The following is a 21,749-nucleotide window of genomic DNA, read 5'->3' as shown; positions in this document are numbered from 1 at the left end:
GTAGCTGGAACGCGCCTCGCTGCTGGCTATAGGAACGTACCTCACGCTAGCTTGCTGGAACGCGGCTTCATGGCAGCGGCTGGCTCTTGCTCAGTGTTCTCTTAGTTTTTCAGAGAACGCGCTAGATCACTCCAAAAACATACCATTCTTCGTCTTTTCGGTATAAGATGAAGAGACGCACTTTTTTAAGGATGCCTTATCAATGGCTATCCTTGGCAGTCTGGGACGTTCTACAGAACCTGCCGAGGGGACGCCTGACCGGTGGGGGTTCTCCCTAACCTTCCTGCGGCTGTCGACTTTCCTCCTCCACTGGTCTGGGAGTTTGGAAGAGGTCTAGGCCTGGAAGCGCTACGGAGCGATCAGACGCACCCTCCACTGCACTGGGAACACTATATTCACTTCTTACCTTTTTAGAGCTCGCCTTTTGAGCTCCATCCAAATTTGCACATATGAATTTGTAGATTCTGTGGAGTAAGAAGGTGATGAGGATGCAACAACTACTAGAATTGTCAATACTCTAACTGCTCGTTAGTACGAGAGCTCTTAAAGCTTCTAAGGAAGCGTATCTAGTTATATGCTTCTTGACTTCCATAAAGTAGGAAGTTAGATCTTATATTTCCTTCATCAAGTTCTAACACTTATACACGTATTAGTGAAAAAAAAAATAAATCAATATTTCCCTTATTGCAAAATATAAGTGTCTACCGAAAAATTCGGTAGTTTCACGTAATATATTCTTCGAAATTTCGAAGCCAAATTCATTAAAAAGTTAATAAAAGCGTATGCCAAACCAAAGACCCAGTACTTCCCTGCAAAAGACAGCCCAGAAGGTCGATGGCGATGAAAAAACGAAAATCAAGTCAGGAGGTAGCAACAACGTATGTTGACACTACCGCGACAGAGAAAATCTGGTTCTAGAACGGTAATCGTTCCTATTCCTGCCACCCAGCGGCAGGGGCGGTAGATCACCTGACCTACCTGCAGCGTGTGCCGCGAAATTCGAATTTCTGTCGGGGACGACGGAGTCTATAGCTAAGTATATATCTGCTGGGTAAGTTCCATGTACAAAATAAAGGAATCTTATAAAATTATTATCGAACTTCAGGAAGTTCTTATTAATGCATATTTAAGCGAAACAAGACTTCGATAAATCTAGAAGCTAAGTAGGTGTTGTCTTAACAATCCCTTTAAGCGTAGTCCTTCCTAGGAAATTCCTGGAAGGATACTGGTAATAGAGTTGCTCTGCAAAGAAGTAACTACGGTATGTGTGATTTGCTGTATCGTATTCTCATACAGCAGATACTCGACTACCTTCCATTCCCTTGCCGAGGACAGGATAGAGGAAACAACAAAATTTTTACTGTCTTCGTTCTTTTCGTTAATAGAATGATAGAAAGAGTATATATATCTCCTTAAGGAAGGAAGTTAATCCAGGAACTCTTTAAATCTTCGTGATTTCCTCATAAATCGCGGAAGAGACAGAATTCCTGTTCATCTGTAGGGTTTACGGAAGGAAGTAGATATTTCCTATCCGCCATCATACCCAAACGTCGATGAGATTCTTATAAGAAAAACTCCCAAAGCTCTTGCCTCTTCATAACGAGGGAAGAGCATGAATGAAGGAGAGAGTCCGCATTGAGAGGAACTGCCAAACACAGGAGTCTTCTGAATAATGAAAAAATGGCTTCTCTTAGTATCAGAATCCTTCTGACAAACGCGACACGGCCGCCTGTGCGACATCTTGCACCTTTGCCAGGGGAAAGTTGCTCAAGTTAAAAAACTCAAAGAGGAGCCTCGCGACTGACCTCTCTCTCATAAGAAGATTTGGAATATTCTGGCGCCTGGCTCCTTGCGCCTAGCGCCCTGATAGTTCAGAGCGCCCTCCGGAGCGCCCTTCTAGACCCCTTTTAGAAAAGAGCCTCTTGCCCGGAAACGTTCAATGGAAGGATCGTTCTGATTGCCACTGTACTATAAGGCTCCTTGCTTTAGCCGTCTGTTTTTCTGGCACAATTTGCGCCAGGCTGGCGCTTCCTCTCTTTGAAGGCGCCTTGCGCCAAGAAAAATTTTCTAGAACGCGGCTCCCGCTCAGTTGCTAGAACGCGGCTCGCGTTTGGTTGTAGTCGCTGCTGGCTGTTGGAACGTGGCTCACGCTAGCTTGCTGGAACGCGGCTTCCTAAGTTCCTGGCTGGCTCTTGCTCAGTGTTCTCTTAGTTTTCAGAGAACGCGCTAGATCATCAAAACATATACATTCTTCGTCTTTTCGGATGTAAGATGAAGAGACGCACTTTTTTAAGGATGCCTTTTCAATGGCTATCCTTGGCAGTCTGGGACGCTCTACAGAACCTGCCGAGGCGCCTGACCGGTGGGGATTCTCTGAAACCTCCTTAGGCTTTCGACATTCCTTCTCCCCTGGGCTTAGGAGCTTGAAAGAGGTCTAGGCCTGGGAGCGAGACAGAGCCGATCCGACGCACCCTCCACTGCAATGGGGAACACTAGTAATCACTTCTTACCTTTCAATAGCTCGCATTTTGAGCCACAATCCTTGTCTTCAAATTGCAATTATGAATTTGAAGTTTCTGCGAAGTAAGAAGGTGATGAGGATGCAACACTACTAGTACTGTTAATACTCTAATTGCTCGTTAGTACGAGTTTCCAAAAAACTTTTAAAAGAAACGTACTAGTTACTGCTTTACTGACTCCCTAAAGTAGGAAGTCAGTATATTTCCTCAATCAATTTCTAAACACTTATTACACGTATTAATGAATAAATATTAATATTTCCCTTTCTTGCAAACTATGTGAGTGTCTACCAAAAATTTCGGTAGTTACACGTCATATATTCTTCGAAATTTTCGAAGCCGAATTCATTAAAAAGTTAATAAAAGTGTATGCCGAACCAAAGACCCAGTACTTCCCTGCAAAAGACAGCCCAGAAGATCGATGGTGATGAAAAACGAAAATCAAGTCAGGAGGTAGCAACAACATATGTTGACACTACCGCGACAGAGAAAATCTGGTTCTAGAACGGGAATGCTTCCTATTCCTGCCACCCAGCGGCAGGGGGGTAGATCACCTGACCTACCTGCAGCGTGTGCCGCGAAATTCGAATTTCTGTCAGACGTCAGAGACATAAGCTAAGTATATATCTGCCGGGGAAGTTGCATGTACAAAACTGTTTATTCTCTATAAAATATATTTTTTATTAATAATTTTGGGTGTCTGGAATGCATTAATTGCATTTACATTATTCCTTATGGGAACTACTGTTTCGGATTTCGTGCGTTTCAGACTTCGTGAGACGTTCTGGAATGGATTACATATGAAAACCAAGGTTCCACTGTATTTTTCAAATTCTTTTTAAACCCAAAATTTTGAATTACATTATAATACAGAATAAAAGACAAAGTAGTAGTAGAATGAACCTCAGTTCATGCCCAAGTGAATCAAAATCTTGATCACTTGGTAAGGCAATTGTAAAATGAAAGAGATCAAACTGGAAGAAAAATTTTTTTTTACCCTGTCTTGGTAATGAAGTTTTCTAAAGTGGCATGTTTCCCCCAACAGTTCATGGTTGGATACATACACTGTACATATATCCTGTCCCATATGGCTTAGAAACCTGACTTGAGAGCTTGCTGATGATATAAGTACTATTAGGATGCCTTAAATTTTCACATTAATACAGGCAATCCTGCATATCCAATCCAAGTAAATATTTTAGAAATTCTATTTTTAAAATAAACCTGATACCAACTCATTTATACAATAATGTCGATAAAAATCTTCAGCATAAATAACTTTCACAAACTGTTAAATGAATTTTGCTGGGGCTGCTCAACTAGAAACCTGAGTTTAAATTCAATCACAAAGTGACTCAAAAAATGCAAATTGAATAACAAAAGTACCACTTCTTCAAATTCCTAAAAAAAAAGAATTAGCATACAAAACTGTAACTCTTCTTCTCCTCTTTCCCACCATTATCTCTACATTAACCCTCTTACGCCGACTGGACGTATTTTACCTCGACATTTTTTGTCTCCCATGTGCCGACTGGACGTATTTTACGTCGACTTACAAAAGTTTTTTTTAAAATTCGTGGAAAAATACTTATAGGCCTACCAGCCTTTTATAAAACTTTTGAATCACGCACCTTGGGGGATGCTGGGAGTTCACATATCAAGGTGTTGTTTTGTTTACAATCGTTACGCAGGCGCGCAAGCGCGAATTTCTTTCTTGCCGCACTAAAAAGTATCTGTGACACATCTCAAAAATTATTTCGTCACTTTGACATAATTTTTGTACCATTGTAAATTAGCCGTTACATGAAGTATTATATATGAAAATGTGCGCATTTTTATGTAGAATACAACAATAAAATATTCATGATTGTAGCTTTTATCAGTTTTGAGATATTTTCATATAAATATGATAATTGCCAAAATTTCAACCTTCGGTCAACTTTGACTCTACCAAAATGGTCAAAAAACGCAATTGTAAGCTAAAACGCTTATATTCTAGTAATATTCAATCATTTACCTTAATTTTGCAACTAATTGGAAGTCTCTAGCACAATATTTCGATTTATGGTGAATCTATGAAAAAACTTTTTCCTTACGTCCGCGCGGTAACTCTTCCGAAAAAAATCCTACATGCGATTGTGGTAATGTTTGCACCATTTTAAAATTAGCCGTTATATAAAGTTTTATATATGGAAATGTGCGCAATTTCATGCACAATACAACTAAAAATGACAATTTGTCGAAAATTGCATTTTTCCTAACTATACAAACCTGAGGTCCTTTAACAATAGGAAGGTAACTAGCGGCAGCTGGGGACGGTCGTAAGCTTCGAACAGAGAACGGTAGTTAACTGCTTGTCCGATCGTGCCGCGCGCGCGCCCGAGAGGTGAAGAATCACTTTTGCTTTAGGCCCATGCAAAAAGTTGCAGAGTGAGGGGTGGCATGAGGTGGGACTATATGTAAAGGACCTCAGGTTTGTATAGTTAGGAAAAATGCAATTTTCGACAAATTGTCATTTGTTCCGATACGTAATACAAACCCTCGGTCCTTTAACAATAGGAAGACTCACTTCTTGGTGGGAGGAATCTGAGTCTTTTTGGTGAACAGACTGGTGTTCGTCCAACCCTGGAGTGCCTCCCTGGTCGTAAGAGCAAGGGAGGGATCCAAACCTCTGTCCGATTGATCGTCGGGGTGTGCACCGCAGGATCAATGGTCAGACCTCGGGCCAAGTACTAAGAGAGAGGCAAGCGTATCTCTTCGTACCAGCAAGCAAGAACTTGTTCCTGTTTGCAAGAGACAATCATAAAATGATGGGTTTGTCTCAATTTGGCATCCACTTCCTCCCCCTTGTTGGAGGAAGTGGTGGATATTTACTCCTATCCCTACTGAAAGGGAGATGGATGGTGCTCTATTGAGTAGCTCACCTGCATATCGTCCTTACCCAGCAGGGTGACGACCGTGTCCCTCTACCCAAGGTAGAGGGAAGAAAAAGATGGGAAGAGGAGCCAGTCACACTCTCATTCCTCATCCATTCTTACGGTCACACCAGGACTCGATGCTGTTCAGCCTGCGAGGGTCTGGGTTAACTACACAACGTGTTGAGCAACCACCACGGTTCCCAAGGAAAAAGATCCAAGGAACTGTGGGCAATATCCTGAAGGTAGAAGGAGGTGCATGCGGTCCGGTTGGACCAGGCGCCTGCCTTCATTACCCTGCGCCACGGAGAAGTTCTTGCGGAACGCGAGAGAATGATGAAGAGGCGTCCACACTCATCCTGGGTGTCGAGTTTCTTCAGACAGCTCCGTCGCACCTTCACAGGACAAAGCAGCATAGCCTTCGTATCGGAGGCGGTGACGTCCATTAGGGAGGGTATTGTGAAGGACTCGAACCAATCGTCAGTTACCGAAGGGTTCTGAGTCTTCGCTACGAAGATCGGTACGAAATCGAGCGTCACAAATCCCCATCCCTTTGTGCTTGACTTCTCAAGAGAAGTCATGCAGTTACCTAAGACGAAAAGAAGGGAATAGTCGTATGACCTAATCCCTCTTCTCGACTTTGGTTATGTACAGTACTCATACTGACAAGCTATTAAGACGAAGTAATGATTGCTCTGGAACAACCGAACTAAGTCCACAGCATAGTTCGTAACTGACTCGGACGCTCTGACAGCTGAGATGACTGTTCGGACTCGTAGAGGCAAATTGTCCAAGCATCCGGTAAGTCACGTGACCTTCGCCCTTTAAAGAGTTATGCTGAGAGACCAAACAAATAAATATTTGTTAGTCACGATGCCGGACGGCGCGGCGATGATTCTCTTAATGCATAAGCTCAAAAGGCGAAAGTCAATTGCCTTCAAAAGACCGAGTCCTGATGGCAAGAAAATCTCATAGACGTTGAATCTCAGCTTAAGGAGAAACAACACTATGTGACGTTGAAGACGAAGGTAGGCAATGAATGCAACCTACGTCTTCCAGCTGAATCGAGAGAAGGAATCTCAAGATTCTAAACCTGTGCTTACAAATGACTGAAAACGCTAACCGCCATTTCATTGCTGTCCGTTGTGCAATGAAAGCGGCGGGGCGTTCTTCAGTAATGAAAACACAGGGGAGAGCCGCTTGAAGAACCCCTGCTTCTCAGGGCTGAACGTTTGGAAGTAGAGCCAGGCAGGCTGTGGGAGTAGGCGATGTCTTTCAATACATATGCTAATCCGGGTGAACAATGAACAATTGTACATCCTCCGAATACAAGATATTTGAGGACAAACTCAGATTCCGCAAAAAATCATTCGCATTATCGGATTACGATGCAGCAAGAGACTATTACAGAATTCTGTTACCGTGCGGTAAACAGAAAGATGAGAGTCGAATAGATATCTCTGTTTAAAATTCTCGCAATACCGAAGACGATGAATACTAGCGTTTCTCAGCAGTAGATGGTCATTCATGTATGCGAGAATCCCCGTTAATCAGAGACTTAAGTCCGTGATTGTTGGGCAAAGATACGGTTGTTATTCAATCAAAGCAGGTGAGAAAGACATAAACAACCGTCTATCTCAAAGCGGCAGCTGATACTGAAATGCCTCGGGCAATTCAATACGCAGTAGCTGTCGCTGACTCGTCATCCTGAGTTGCCAAGTAATCCTTTCCACGAAGGAATGCGTTCGGCTAGAACCAACGAGCATAAAAAGATATGCTCGAGCAATATAATTTAAGCGAAACGAATTTCGGTAAATATAAAAGCTAAAATGGTGTGTTGTGACAACACCAATAAGTATATAAATTGCAAACTGGAAACTCCTGGGAGGTTGCAGGCAACCCGGGTTGCAGTTCAATTAGAATACTTTTCGTCTAAGTCGCAATCCGTAGAATAACCAGGATATGCGCCTACCCCTCGGACCATTCAACTGATTAGCAGCAGAATCATGTCGCAGAGGTTAATATACGTAGTATATTTGTAGGATTCTGAACAACGATCTCCATCCTAAATTCTTTCCTTCAAGAAAACAAAATAAGGATTGGAGATCGACCACCTTCGTCGTCTATTAAAGAGAGTGAAGGAGAAGTCTTCCTCGAAGGAAAGCTTCAATGGTGAACAGAATACTAAGACGATAGTTCCAGCCAAACTGGATATTCCCGTCCGTTCTTCTCTATTCCAGGTTGGTCGCCTACTGTGAGATAGTCTTCTTCAGCAGCAGTCTTCTTCCTAATGCTAGAAAATTCCAGGAATTCGAGCATAGGCGAGGTTCCCGATTATCGTGTAAAAACATTAGGGGCGGGGATTCTCGTCTCGCTCACTTCTTGGGACCGTGGTCTCGCCTAAGTGTTTGGAGATCGTAAGAAAACTCTAAACACTCTGAATGCGCTAGAAATTCCGTAGAATTCTAAGCAGTCTGCGAAACCCCCACCGAATTCGTCAAACGATATCGGCTGGTGGTCCTCTCGATTCCCAGTAAGAAATCGAGAATGGGGCAGGATCCCTCCTCAACGACCGGGGCTTACGTCAGGTAGGACCCGAAGGTCCCCCCTGGTAGCGCAGTCCCCAACGTGGGATCCTACAGAGAAACCTCTGTAGGATCCTTCCCCTTTCCCTCGTAGCCGTAAGGAGAGAGGGAATGGGGGAGGAATTGGATACTCGCTCGCCTTCCAGTGGAACTAGCAGTTGGAGAAGAGTAGGAGCAGCCATCGCCTTGCGGCGATGGCCTCTCAGAGTCTGGGAAAAACGTATCGTCAGGAGAAAACGTTTTTTCCCCTTTTCCCCGAGGAGGGTTACGAACTCTCACTGTAGGTAAGGGTCTGCCGCCACTGTGAACGTCGTCTGGGTGGGGCTGATCGACACCTGACAGGAGAGAGCCGATACCGTCCTCCGACTCATTCCAGTCCAGTCGAGGTCGAAACCTCTCAGGAGGACCGAAGGAGTATTTAAATAACAGGTGTCCGAAGACACGTAGAAACGCCGCTGTCGCAGTAGAGGAGGTGGAAGTAGCTTGATCGACCGGCCAGAACTGAGAGAGCCTTCTTGTCCGGAGACGAGAGACTCTGGTTCAAGACAGAATCGGTAAGCTCCGATCGCGGCATACCCACCGTCGGTTTGGGTTCCCTCTCGGGCCCCAAAACGACTCGAGCAGAGACATGGGCTCTCTGCTGGTGGGAGCGGCGATCCTTCCCCCCGGTCGTTGTGCTGACGAATCAGTGCAATAACCTGGGTAAAGTTACTCTGAATCTCGGAAGTTACAGCGTCTTGGAGGAGTAGGGACCGTCCAAGTCCCTCCAACAAGAGCAGCTCCCAGGACCCTCCTCCTTCAGAAGAAGGAACCAGCAACAGATCCCCTGACGGTTGCCTCCAATCACTTGCGCGTACGTCCTGGTTGGTCCTAAGACCCAACCTGGCACGTGCGGCGTCGTGACGGGATCGTGAGCGGCGCATCTCTCACGATCACTCCTATATACCTAGCTCTTCCTGGCGTATGCCGAGAAGTTGAAGGTATCGGAGAGACAGAACTGACGTACCCCCTCTCCCCCTGACGGTCGCCTCCAATCACTTGCGCGTACGTCCGGCCTGGTTGGTCCTAAGACCATACGTGGCACGTCGGCGTCGTGACGGGATGTGAGCGGCGCACCTCTCACGATCAATCCTAGCTACCTCGCTCTTCCACGGTGTAGCCGAGGAAGTTGAAGGTAGTGGAGAGACAGACCTGACGCTCCCCCCACGCTCGCTGGCAGGACCAGCGTACGTGGGGGGCTGCAGCCGATCACCAAACCCGCGGTGGGGATCGATCTGCAGGCCTGGCCGTGCCGCTCACCGTGGGCGAGCGGCTCGACTGAGCACGTCGACCCCGGTCCTGTGCGTCAGACGAGCTGCTGCTGGTCACCGTATCCGCCCGGTCCCTGTGGGAGCGGCGGTCAGGTGACCTGCAGAGCTCGCTTTCGCCGTGAGACGCCCGTGAGGGCCCTCGCGGCCCGTCAAAACCGCTGAGTACCAGACGAGGCGTACCGTCGCGTCGAGGGGACCTGGGGGACCTCTTCCCAGCCTCACCCGTGGCGGTCAGAGACCGTCACGTCCCCACCCGAGGTACCGGCTGGTCCCCCCGCTGCGAAAAGAGCGGCGCTGGCCTGGCGAGAGGTTCACCTGAGTAGGCTCTCGGACAGTACTTCTGCCCTCTTGCCTCGGTCATGACGCTTGAGCGAACTCAGGCGTCTATATTAACTTTGCGGCTGCACGGTCACCCGAAGGAGATCGTACACTCGGAACTTCTCGCGGACGAGAAACCGAGCCGGTACCTGGCTTAGCAGCAGAGCTGCCAAGACCAGGCGAGGGTGTACCAGCGGTAGCCAGCACACCCTTGGTCCCCGTCTTCTTCTTCTTCTCAGAAGGGGAGACGGGCCCCGTTCCCCGAAGGAACAGGAGGACCAGCAGAAGAACCCCCCGTCACACCGGAATGTGACGAGCCCTTCGAAGTTCCCGAAGGAGTCTTCTCTTAGGGGGGAATAACAAAAACCGGTTACCAGCTGGTCGCTGCGAGAGCAGGTCCGCTGGCCTGGCGGAGAAGTCACCATTGAGGGCGGGGGTTTCTCGACCAGCCTTCTGCTCCGTGCCGTGGTCTTGGCGCCGAGCGAACTCTGGCGCCGAAACTTTGGCTGCACGAGGGTCTCCCAGAGGGAGAGCGTACACTCGGGATCTCCCGCGAACGAAGAGACCGAGCCGGAACCTGGCGCGTAGCGGCATCGCCGCTAGCACCAGGCGAGGAAGCAGTACCAGAGCAAACCGATACTCCTCTGGTCCACGTCTATCTTTCCTTACGGGAAGGGGAGACGCCGGCACCGCTCCCGAAGGAAAGCAGGCGGACCAGCAGATAAGGACCCCCCGTCCCACCGAGGTGGGACGGGCCCTTAGAAGTTCCCGAAGGAGACTTCTTAGGGGGGGGAGGCAGCCTTCTTCTTCTTCGGCTTATGGGCCTTAGAAGTCGAAGGGGAAGAGGAGGCCAGCAACAGACGAAGATGACACCTTCCTCTTCTTCGTCAGCTCACGCAGGACAGTCGTCAGGTCCTCCATCCAGGCCGGAGTCGGGCCTATTGCCGAAGCAACACGGCCCGACTGCACCTGTCCGAAGGACCTGGGACTGGGGAAGACACACCATGGGCAGGACCAGCATGGACAGGCGCAGGAACCAGGAGCGACAGGAACAGCAACCAGCTCAGGAGCGGCAGGAACAGCGGCAGCGGTAAACACCAGAAGGGACAGCCAAGCCAGTAGCGGGAACCACATCAAAACGACAGGTACGGCAGGCCCAGCCATCGCCTCGTAGAAGCATCGGCAGCCAGCGTGGTACTGGCGGCCGGTCCAGGGGGGGCGAGCTGCTGGAACAGCGGAAGTCTGGGGCAGGCAACACGAAGAAAACACACGGGGCGGCGGCGGCATACCCCTCCTCGTACGAGCGGCGACCGGCCCTAGAAGCGGCAGAACGGCGTCACCGACACAGCATGGGAGTGTAGACCAGCGGGGGGAAGCAGCATAAGCCGGCCGTGAAGGTTGTAGTGGAGACCACTCCAAGGTCACCGCCCCAGACCTCGCTAGACTCTGCAGCAGATCGTGGGGATGCTAGGCACGCCCTGCAGCCGCAGTGGTCCATACCTGTCCAAGGTCGTCTCCCACGGCTGTAGCACCTGCGGTAGCACAGACAGATTAGTAAGAGGGGTTCCCTCACGCACGGGGTGGGGAGACATGCCCCCACCCGAACGGAAGGAAGACCCCCAAAACAAAATACGAGGAAGCTGAGCGGGGGGGCAGGAAAGAAGACGAAGAATCGGATACCAAGGGAGTCGCGGGAGAGCTTTCCGACGACTTCCTGGCAGACCTTCGCTTCCCCTACCCCCGCACAGCAGTGAAAAGTATATGAAAATGAAACAGAAATACTGCACTTGCGATTCACTTCATAGAACTAAAGAGGGAAAAATCAATTCCCGGTAAGAGCGGAAACTTGATCCATAATAATATGATGCTATCAAATAAATATATGAAAATGAACAATACTGCACTTGCTATTTTTCACTTTCACAGCAATAAATCGTAAGGATTAATTCCCGGGTAAGAGCGGAAATTGATCCAAAATTAAATTTGATGCAATTAATAAATGAAAATGAAAAGAAAACTGCATTGCGAATCCACTTTCATTGCATTCTATTCATACAAAATAAGAGGCTCTTGCCGAGCGCAATCAAGCTCTCGGCAACGAACGCACAGGGCAAAAATATAATGAAAAAGAGTACTTACATCTTTCAATTACACACTTTCGCCCAAAATACATGACTCGGCGCGAGTGCACCCGCCCTCGGCACCGAGACATAATTCAAGGGTTCAATTCATGAAAAGAGCGGAAATCGCCGTCTCTACGGCGATAGCTCCATGTTGATTCATAATTAAGTAATGAAAATGAAAACAGTGTACTTACAGTTTCATTTTCAAGTCAAACCAAACCATTAGTAGAAAACACAATATAAACAAAGCATACGACGATGAAGCGGGCAGAGAGCGATGACGAACAGTCCTTCACACCCGCGGCCGAAAGCAAAAGTGATTCTTCACCACTCTCCGGGCGCGCGGTCGCGCGGCACCGATTCCCCCTGGGAAAACAAGCAGTTAACTACCGTTCTCCCTTGTTCGAAGCTTACGACCGTCCCAGCTGCCGCTAGTTACCTTCCTATTGTTAAAGGACCGAGGGTTTGTATTACGTATCGGAACAAACAACCCATGGTTGTAGCTTTTATCAGTTTTGAGATATTTTCATATAAATAATGATAATTGCCAAAATTTCAACCTTCGGTCTACTTTGACTCTACCGAAATGGTCAAAAAACGCAATTGTAAGCTAAAAATCTTATATTCTAGTAATATTCAATCATTTACCTTCATTTTGTAACAAATTGGAAGTCTCTAGTACAATATTTCGATTTATGGTGAATTTATGAAAAAAATAACATTTTCTTTACGTCCGCGGGGTAACTCTTCCGAAAAAATCATACGTGCGATTGTGGTAATGTTTGCACCATTTTAAATTAGCCGTTACATAAACTTTTATATATGAAAATGTGCGCAATTTCATGTAGAATACAATAATAAATAATTGAATGTTGTAGCTTTTCTCATTTTTTAAATATTTGCAAATAAATCACTATAAATAGAAAAAAAACCACGTTCGCTCAACTTTGACTCTACCGAAATGGTCGAAAAATGCAATTGTAAGCTAAAACTCTTACAGTCTAGTAATATTCAGTCATTTATCTTCATCTTGAAACAAATTCGAAGTCTCTAGCAAAATATTTAGATTTATGGTGAAATTAAAAAAAAATCTTTCCTTCCCTCCGCGCGCGGATTCTCCACCACAAATCTCCGAAATACGTACGTCCCATTCTCGGAATATTTGCTACGTTTCATATTAGGCATTTCATAGAGTTTTATATATGAAAATGTGCGCAATTTCATGTAAAATAAAACGAAAAATATTTGAAGGTTGTAGCTTTTCTTATTTCCGAAATAATTGCATATAAAAAATATATATATAAAAAAATTCGACATTTGGTCAACTTTAACTCGTCAGATATGGTCGAAAACTGCAATTGTAAGCTAATACTCTTACAGTATAGTAATATTCAATCATTTGTCTTCATTTTGAAAGAAATTGGAAGTCTCTAGGACAATATTTAGATTTATGGTGAATTTTTGAAAAAAATATTTGTTTACGTCCGCGCGTTACGAATTCATACATTATTTTGTGATAATATTTTCTCTGTGTTGCTTTTATCGTTTTACAATGTGTTATATACCAAAATGATCGCAATTTAGTGTAAATTACAACGAAAAAAAAGTAACTTGTTACCTTTAACCGTTTTGCGCACAGCGCGATTTGAATACAAATATATATGAAATTTCGTTTTTGCGCTATCATATATCGCATTATTTATATATGATAATGATAATTTTTTTCATTTCTGATGGTTGCATACTAAACTTCAGGCAATGACAAAAAAAGGAGCCAAAAATGAACTGTTAATCTTGAAAACTAAGCGCGCTATGATTTTTTGAAAAAAATATTTTTTCCGCTTCCACGCTCACTCCGAAACCCCTACGCCACACGGGAGACAATTTTTTATTTACCGCTCCGGCGTAAGAGGGTTAAGGGTTCAGTTACTTGATGCATCTTAAAACATCAAACATGGTTTATTGTTTGGCAAAGGGGTTTTAAGACGTATGCCCTTGCTGTCATCAGCCACAGTTATTGGTGATGAGCCTCGCCTTTGACTAAAAAGTCCACTTGCAAGGCAGCAATTTCCTCAGTTATTGGCGGTGGGCCTAGCCTTTTACTAAAAAGTAAGACTGCATGGCAGCAGTTTCCAGTTATTGGCATTGGGCCTAGCCTTTTACTAAAAAAGTAAGACTACAAGGCAGCAGCTGCCCTTTTAGTCGCCTTTTACGACACACATGACCTATGGAGGTAGTATTCTTACACCCCTACCACAGGGGATAGCATACAAACTTCTATATATACACTTCTATATGGTTTTAACAAAGATATAAATTATTTACAAGGGCAAAAGTAGTCAAGAGGTACTTACCACTGTAATCTTAGGTCTCTTTGATGCTGCATTATCATTACTCAGTGCAAGAAATAATGACAATATGCTCCCCTTGTTATGCAACACAGCCTGTAAAAGTAAAAATATACAATAAGTATTGCATTTATGCACAAAGCATTGCAAGACACTGCAGGTTCAACAAAAAAGTAATTCTCATTTTTAAGTAATTCCAATTTAATGCCTCCAGTGTGGTTTTCATCAATTTTTCCATTTGATCTTACATCTAATGATTTTATTCACCTTACTGAAAAAATAATTAAACATCTCTTTTTATAAAATATTTCAGTGATGTACTTGACCTTGGAGGGATTACATGCATCACACTTTGTACATATTTGGCATTTTTCTTTAAGAATTATAAATTCTTTTCCTTCAATCACTAACACTTATTTTGGTAAGTATCTGGTATTTCAGAGCTCCTTTCTCATCAATAGTGGGAGAGAATCACCACTACCTCTTCTCCAATGCTATTTATATCTACAGAAACACAACCCTGTCATCTTATTCACAGAGGTACTACCGGCAAAATTCATTCAACTTCAGCCTCCTCCCCCTCAGACATCTCACAACCCACACAAGCCTACTTTTCATAATTTGACAAAAATCAGCACTTCTTGGATTTCCCAGTTCTGTGACTTTTTCCCTCTAATACCAGCCTCCAAGACTTGCCATTCTACTTCAATTTTTCCTATCCTTATAAGTCATCCATCCTCCATAAATGGAATACTTTCCACTTTTTTCCTTACCTTTTTATTTTCTCCATCATGACTAGGCCTGGTAAGGGAGTTTGGTTACTAATTCCCCCCAAGATCTATATTATATAAATAAATACAAATAAATTTCAGATATACCAATCTTATTTGCAATAGATTACCCACTAATAATTGATAGATAGCACAGTAATCTTTTATCCTGTTAGATTGCTAATGTGATAATAATACCCATTAGTTTAAACAATTTATCCAAACAATAATGTTTTAGGAGATTTAAGTTATACCTTATCTACCATTGCAAATAAATACTTAAATTCAATGATAACGAAAACAATATTAAATAAAAAATCACAATTCTTGAAAGTAAATTGTATTTTTCCAACTATACAAACACGAGGTCATTTACATGAGGAATTACTTTCAGCATAGGCTGGAATATGGCCATTAAATCCTTGAACAAGGTGGTTAGGCAGTATCTACCGTCTGGTAGGCGTTTAGGCCAGCCTGCCCGGATGTAAACATTCGTGGCCTTTCGGCCCAGGTTTAAGATTGAGGGGTGGCATGAGGTGGGCATTAATGTAAAGGATCTCAGGTTTGTATAGTAAGGAAAAATACAATTTACTTTCAATAATTATGATTTGTTCCTACACGATATACAAACCCTCAGTCCTTTATGTAATGAAGACTCACCGATTGGTGGGAGGAATGTGAGTGAGTCTCTAGAACTGACTGGAGTCTTGCACACCTGGGTTATTCCTCCTGGTTGTCAGAACGAGGAAGAGTGCCCTGCCTGACAACTTAATCAGAGTATAGGAGCTGCATGATCAAGCGTCAGACTTCTGGCCCTTTTTGAAATGAGTGAGGAATCATAACTCATCCAAAAAAGAGCTGGGAGGAATATTTAGAGGTGGAGACATTAATGCAAAGTTCTGGGATGGGTTTGCATCATTGCCAGTCTCCTTCCTCCCCTTGCTAGAGGAAGGAGCAGGATTGCTACTATGATTCTGATAAGAAAATAGAAAGGAAGCTTGCTGTGCAGGCTTACAGCATCAATCGCCTGACCAGCCAGTGTAAGTTCAAGTCCTATCCTCAACCTGAAGGAAGAGGAGTAGAAGGACGAAGAGGGGAAGGTGGAGAGGCCAGTCACTCTTGCATTCTTACCTCTAGAACCACACACCATAGGCAAGATGCAACCTGTCCTCTTGAGGAGCTGGGTAAGCAAACACAACCTGTGAGCACCCACCACCGGTCCAAGGAAAAGAGGTTCCAAGAACCTGTGGGCAGACCCGAAGGAAGAAAGATATAAATGTGGCCACAATGAGACCTCATCTATCTATCTTCCGGTCCAACATATTCTTCGGAGTGATGAAATGTACCCAGCCACTGGATGTATCCAACTGTAGGGAAGTCTCTCACGATCTCGTAAGACTTGGAGAAAGATGTGTCATTGGACACTTCTGCATTGGCAGTCTGAAGTGGATAAAGGCATCAACACTCAATGAAGGGTGTCGATCCTTCATAGATACAGCAACACACCAATAGGACAAAGTAATGACTGATCTGGATCAACCAAAACAAAGTCCATAGCCCAGGATATCACGAAGGACTCGGACTCATCAACAGATGCCAACTGATTGCGCTGCCACACATCCGAGACGTAGTCACAACATGACCCCCGCCTTTTGAAGGGCGATGCCAAGAACCATACAAATCATCAATCTTGTTTGTCAATGATGTTGAGAGACGAGATAATGATTCTCACGAGGCATATGCACATTGGACATGATTTAAGTGCCTTCTAGAGACAAAGGTCCCAGTGATGGCAAGACAGAAGTTTCTCATCAGTAGTTGAATCTCAACCATAGATAAACAATACTATATTATACTTAGTGAATGACTAAAGTGAATGTGGACCTACACTTTCACAATTGAATAGAGAAAAGTAAACTCAAGCTTCTGATCATAGAAAAAGTCCCGTTGATGACACCAACCTGTGAAGACGACTCTAATCTCTGTTGTTTTACAAAGAACTGAAAAACTTATTCCGGTAGTTCACTGCTGCTCGGCAAAGAATGTCGGAGCTTGCAATGAAGGCAGAGAGTCTTTCAGTAATGAAAACACAGGGATTGCACTGCCTGAAGAACTGCTTCTTGTAGGTTGGATCCGGGAGGAAGTTTCTATTTACTATGAAAGCAGAGCTAATGAGAGGTGAACAGGCGAAGTCTTCTGTTATTCATTTACAATTTAGGGTGAACAAAGAATAATTGAACACCTTACAAATTAGGAAATGTATATTAGAAGACAAAACTCAAATTGTCAGAAGAAAATCATTCTGCGTCATCACAACGGCCTATGGGGCAGGTGCGATGGAACAGAAGACTAGGCTACAGACTTCTGTTATACCGTTAGGTAAACAGAAAGATGATAACGGGATATTTCTCTGTCTGAAAATTCTCGCAGCGGCAAATTTGGTGCAGAAGAGATGGGCATTATGCGAGAATTCCGAACCAACCAAAGACCTAAGTCTGTGATTGCCGGGCAGAAAGATTCAAATTGGTATAGTTGATCCTCGACAGAGGAGAAAATACCAAACCGAAAATAATTTTGGAGAGCAAGCAGTACCGAGGCAGAGCAGCATACAACTCACTCGACTCCTTATAGTACTGAGTTGCCTGGCAATGCATTCCATGAAGGTTCGTCTAGAACCATCGAGCACAAAAAAATACACTCAAGCAACTGCATTTTAATCAAAATGGGTGGGAAGAAAACCATCTTGTTCGGTGATAATGCAAATGCTGTGGTGTTACTGGGAAACTCTTGGGAGGCCTGAAAGGCTATCCTGAGTTTCAGGATAATTATGAGAAGGCACCAATTGTCTCGGTCACATACCAGAAGAATTAACTTGCAGATATGTGCCTACTACTCAGACGTTGCAACTAATAACAGAAGCATGTTGTGAGAGAAATATACAGTACTAGTATATTTGTAGGTTCCTGTACATTGCACTCCAGCCTAATTCTTCTTCATTTGAGGGACAAGAATAAGGACTGGAAGCAGACCTCCTTCATTCTCTAATGAAGAGAGCAAAGGTGAAGTTGTCCTGAAGGGAGACTTCTACAGTGATAACAGGATACCGAAGATGACTAGTTCAAGCCGAACTGGTTGTTCCCAAAACAGTAGCACTGGAGAGGCGTTCAAACCTCTCGGTGCTATCCATCCTGAACAGATTGACGTATGTGCGGTAAGATCCTTCGATTGAACCAAAAACATAGTCTCTCGGGTTCAAACTCTAAGGAGTAAACTCCATTGAATTCCTCTTAAGGAGTAAACTCCATAGAATTCCTCTTATTTCCTTGCTCATATCGGTATAACCAGGAAATATAAGGAAAAAAGAGAGGAGGATTGACTGTTCTTGCCCACTCTTCTCTGAAATTGTGATGTTTTCACTCTGTTAAATGAAGCCCTCATTTCCTACAACCGTTTTGTTTGCGCGAACGCAAGCAAAAGTTGACCAGAGTTAAATGAAGTAGAAGCTAGCGAGGACTTGCCACATCTTAGTACACATCTATTTTCTCCGTGATTGAACCTCACAAAGAGTACTATGTACACAGAGGACCTCCTCCTATCTCCTTCAGATGCCTTGTCCCGAGGAACAACAACATCAATCTTGGCACCTGAAGAATAGCCATTCCTGGCTTTCACAGGTGGGTCCAAGCCACCAACAAGGCTCAGTAACTTCTCTCGGCTTGCGCCACTATCATGATGGAGAGAAGGCTACCTATCACTGACTGCAGATGTATTACACCCTTGGGGGTTGTACTCATAGAGACCCATACACTTGTATACCAGATGCAGACCCGGTTTTATGAGCAGCGCCCTTGGAACTAGAGACAGGAGAACGAACCTGGGTTTGAACTCAGGGGCTCCCGAAACACTATATTTTGGGGATAGCATCCAGGTTCCTGCTCCGGAAGTAGATGAGCCAAAGAGACAGCCAATTGCTTTCTCCCCAGGGAAAGGATGCAAACCCTTAGAAGTCTCGAAGAAAGACTTCTAAACGGGCGGAGAATACCTTCCTCTTCTTAGGACATGGAACCCTGTGAAGAGGGAGGTTACGAGCTGTCAGATGACGAGGACGAAAGACGACGATCTGGTGAAAGCTCACTGCAACACGGGAAGGGAGGATGCTATGTCATAGCAAGGAACCACCTCTGGTCAAGCAGAGTCGAGTGAGCTGAACAGATCACCACTACATAATTATGAGTGGTAATCGTCAATTAAGAACAATCACTTCTTCCCAATTAACTGTTCTCCTTCGAATCCGAAGCTCCTAGAAGAATAAAGAAGGATTCTGAGTCTGCTGTCCTACGTGTTCGGACCCTAAGGTCCAATACACGAAAACGGTAGTTGACCATTCACCTAGAAGGTGCTGCATGCAGTTCCAAGCTCTGCATAACTCCAAACCAGACTGAGAAGCGAACTCATCTGTACTGGTAAAAGCTAGTCTCACTATTCAAGCACTTGTAATAGTGAGCGCTTGGCGAGCATTAGAATTTGTAAGAATTCCCATGCTTGGCGAGAAAACTAGACTCTTGTACGAAAATAATCGGGCAAGCCTTGTCTCGCCCTGGTGGTACTCAGCAATATGATGAAGCCGAGCACTCGATGAGTGCCAGCAAAACCAAAGGTTCCAGGCGTTTGGCGAGACTCCCAATTATTGTAATACTTATTGGGAATGCCCATTGCCTGAGTGTTTGGAAATCACAGAAAACCAAATCACTGTGAATGCCAGAAATTCCTAAAAAATTGATGGCTTAGCGAGACTCCAGATTGTCGTAATAACCTTTACTGGGGATGTCTGTCTCGCCCGAGTGTGAAAATTATAAAAAACCATAACACTGAGAATGCCAAAAAATCTGTGAAATTCCCAGGTATTGTAGTAACAATTATCAGGAATTCTCATCTCACCCGAGTGTTTGCAGATCATAGAAGACCAAAACACTCGGATAGTGCTAGGAATTCCAAAGAATTTAAGTGCTCAGCGCAACCCCTGAAGTTTGTCAAAAGATCATTGGAGTGAGGCCCCTTCTCAACTCCCGTAGAAATCGAGGAGGAACTGGCATAAAAATCAGTCCTACATGCGAGCATTTAAGACTGGAATGCGAGTACAATTCAACAAAATAGACACTCGAGGCTCCCAAAACACAAGAACCCATAGGGGACTGTGAATTGAAATCCATCCAAAGGACAGAAAAAGCCAGGGAGACATAGTCTCCAGATTTGACTGAAGATCCTTCCTCAATAACATGGACATACGTCTGGTAGGACCCTAAGATCCCACCAGGAATGTAGTCCCCCACTGCTGAATCCTACGGAGAGAACTCTGCAGGATCCCTCCTGTTCACCTTGCCCCTCCCGGTGTAGCCATAGGAAGTAGAAGGAATAGGTGAGGAAGATTGGACGCTCTCGCTCGCCTTGCTAGCAGAACTAGCAGGCAAAGTGATTCACATGCAGCCATCAACCTGCAAGTCTAGGAAAGCGCTTTCGTCTGGAGAAACGCTTTCCCAAGGAGGGTTACGAAACACTCACACGGCAGGCAAAACATTCGCTGCCACAGAGACTGGTCGGTCACGCAAACGTGACCGTCGTCTGGGTGAGGTTGAGTGTGCACCTGACTGCAGAGGCCCGGTACTGTCCTCCAATGCGTCCAAGTCCTCGTCGAGGTCAAAACCTCTCAAGAGGACCAAGTAAGGGACCCCTACCGGTCTCATTGCATGCGGGACCGTCACATCAACCCTGGGAACCAAGCAATCACCGCAAGAGCAATCACCGGCAAGGCGTGAGTCACGTGACTCCTTACTTCCACTCCATGCCTAAGTCATGCCGGTGAGCGGACTCAGTGTCACAGACTTTGGATGCATGCAAATCCATAGAAGTATGTGCAATCAGGGAAACTCGCGAATGAGTGCCCGACATGGAACTAGTCTTAAGGGCAGAACCTCTTGGACTAGCAGCAGAAGTTTGCATTTCTACGGCTCCCGACGTGCTAGGCCCTCCGGACAGCATGACGGTTCGGTTCCTGTTCCCGAAAGAACGGGCAAGCCAGTGGAAGACCCAACTGCCTCCTCAGTTTGAGGACACAGACCCTTAGAAGTCCCATGACAAGACTTCTTAGGGGGGGAAACTACCTTCTCCTTTGGCAGGGAGCCTCATAAGTCAAAGGGGTGGAGGCTGATGAAAAATATGATGATTCCAAAGAGGAAGATAATGACAACTGATGAGCTCTCTTCCTCCTAGACTTCTCCAAATTCTGCAACACTTCTTCTACATGATGAGGTACATTTACCAGCAGGAATAGAGTTAATCACAGGGCAGTGGCAAAGGCTTTGTCCAGTGATGAAACTCCAGGATAGCAGCGGCAAATGAATATGATTTTCAGCAGGGGAACAGTTCACACTCAAGAACCAATATCACAGCATGCTACAAGTCACAGGTACAATTCCAAGGTTAGGATAGTCAACACAAAGATATCCAACCATCTACTGCTAAAATCAACTATCACCACTTTTAGCCTCTAAAAGAGAAAATATGATTTAAAAAAAGGATATTCCTCTCGTATCCAAGGGCACCACCCTCCGAAATGAGAGGGGATCCCTCAAACACCCTGATAGCTAGCAAAAGGATGAAGGAGAAGAGGAAATACCAGTAGAAACAAAGGACAAACCTGTAAGCCTAAATTTTGGATGAATACGTGTCTCATCCTAACGTTAAAGGACGTAAATATGTATGAAATAAGGGTGTTGGCACACACTTACTGCCGACCCTTGACACAAAGCAGATAGGTGGCTAGCAAGGCTATCACAAAAGTGGGTTTGCATATTAATTAAAGTC

General features: G+C 44.9%; 1 protein-coding gene across 1 annotated transcript in view; it reads right to left on the bottom strand.

Moving 5' to 3' along the window:
• LOC135220603 (gamma-tubulin complex component 3 homolog) overlaps positions 1-21,749 on the bottom strand; it is a 269,457-nt gene that overhangs the window by 159,957 nt on the left and 87,751 nt on the right. The window contains exon 3 of the mRNA XM_064257896.1: positions 14,125-14,214. Coding sequence (XP_064113966.1) covers positions 14,125-14,214 — 90 coding nt within the window. The remainder of the gene's footprint in view (positions 1-14,124; positions 14,215-21,749) is intronic.

Source organism: Macrobrachium nipponense, chromosome 2, assembly GCF_015104395.2.
Source record: "Macrobrachium nipponense isolate FS-2020 chromosome 2, ASM1510439v2, whole genome shotgun sequence".
NCBI classification, from domain to species: Eukaryota; Metazoa; Arthropoda; class Malacostraca; order Decapoda; family Palaemonidae; genus Macrobrachium; species Macrobrachium nipponense.
Note: the sequence above shows the minus strand (reverse complement) of the source record. Positions and strands in the feature narration are given on the sequence as shown.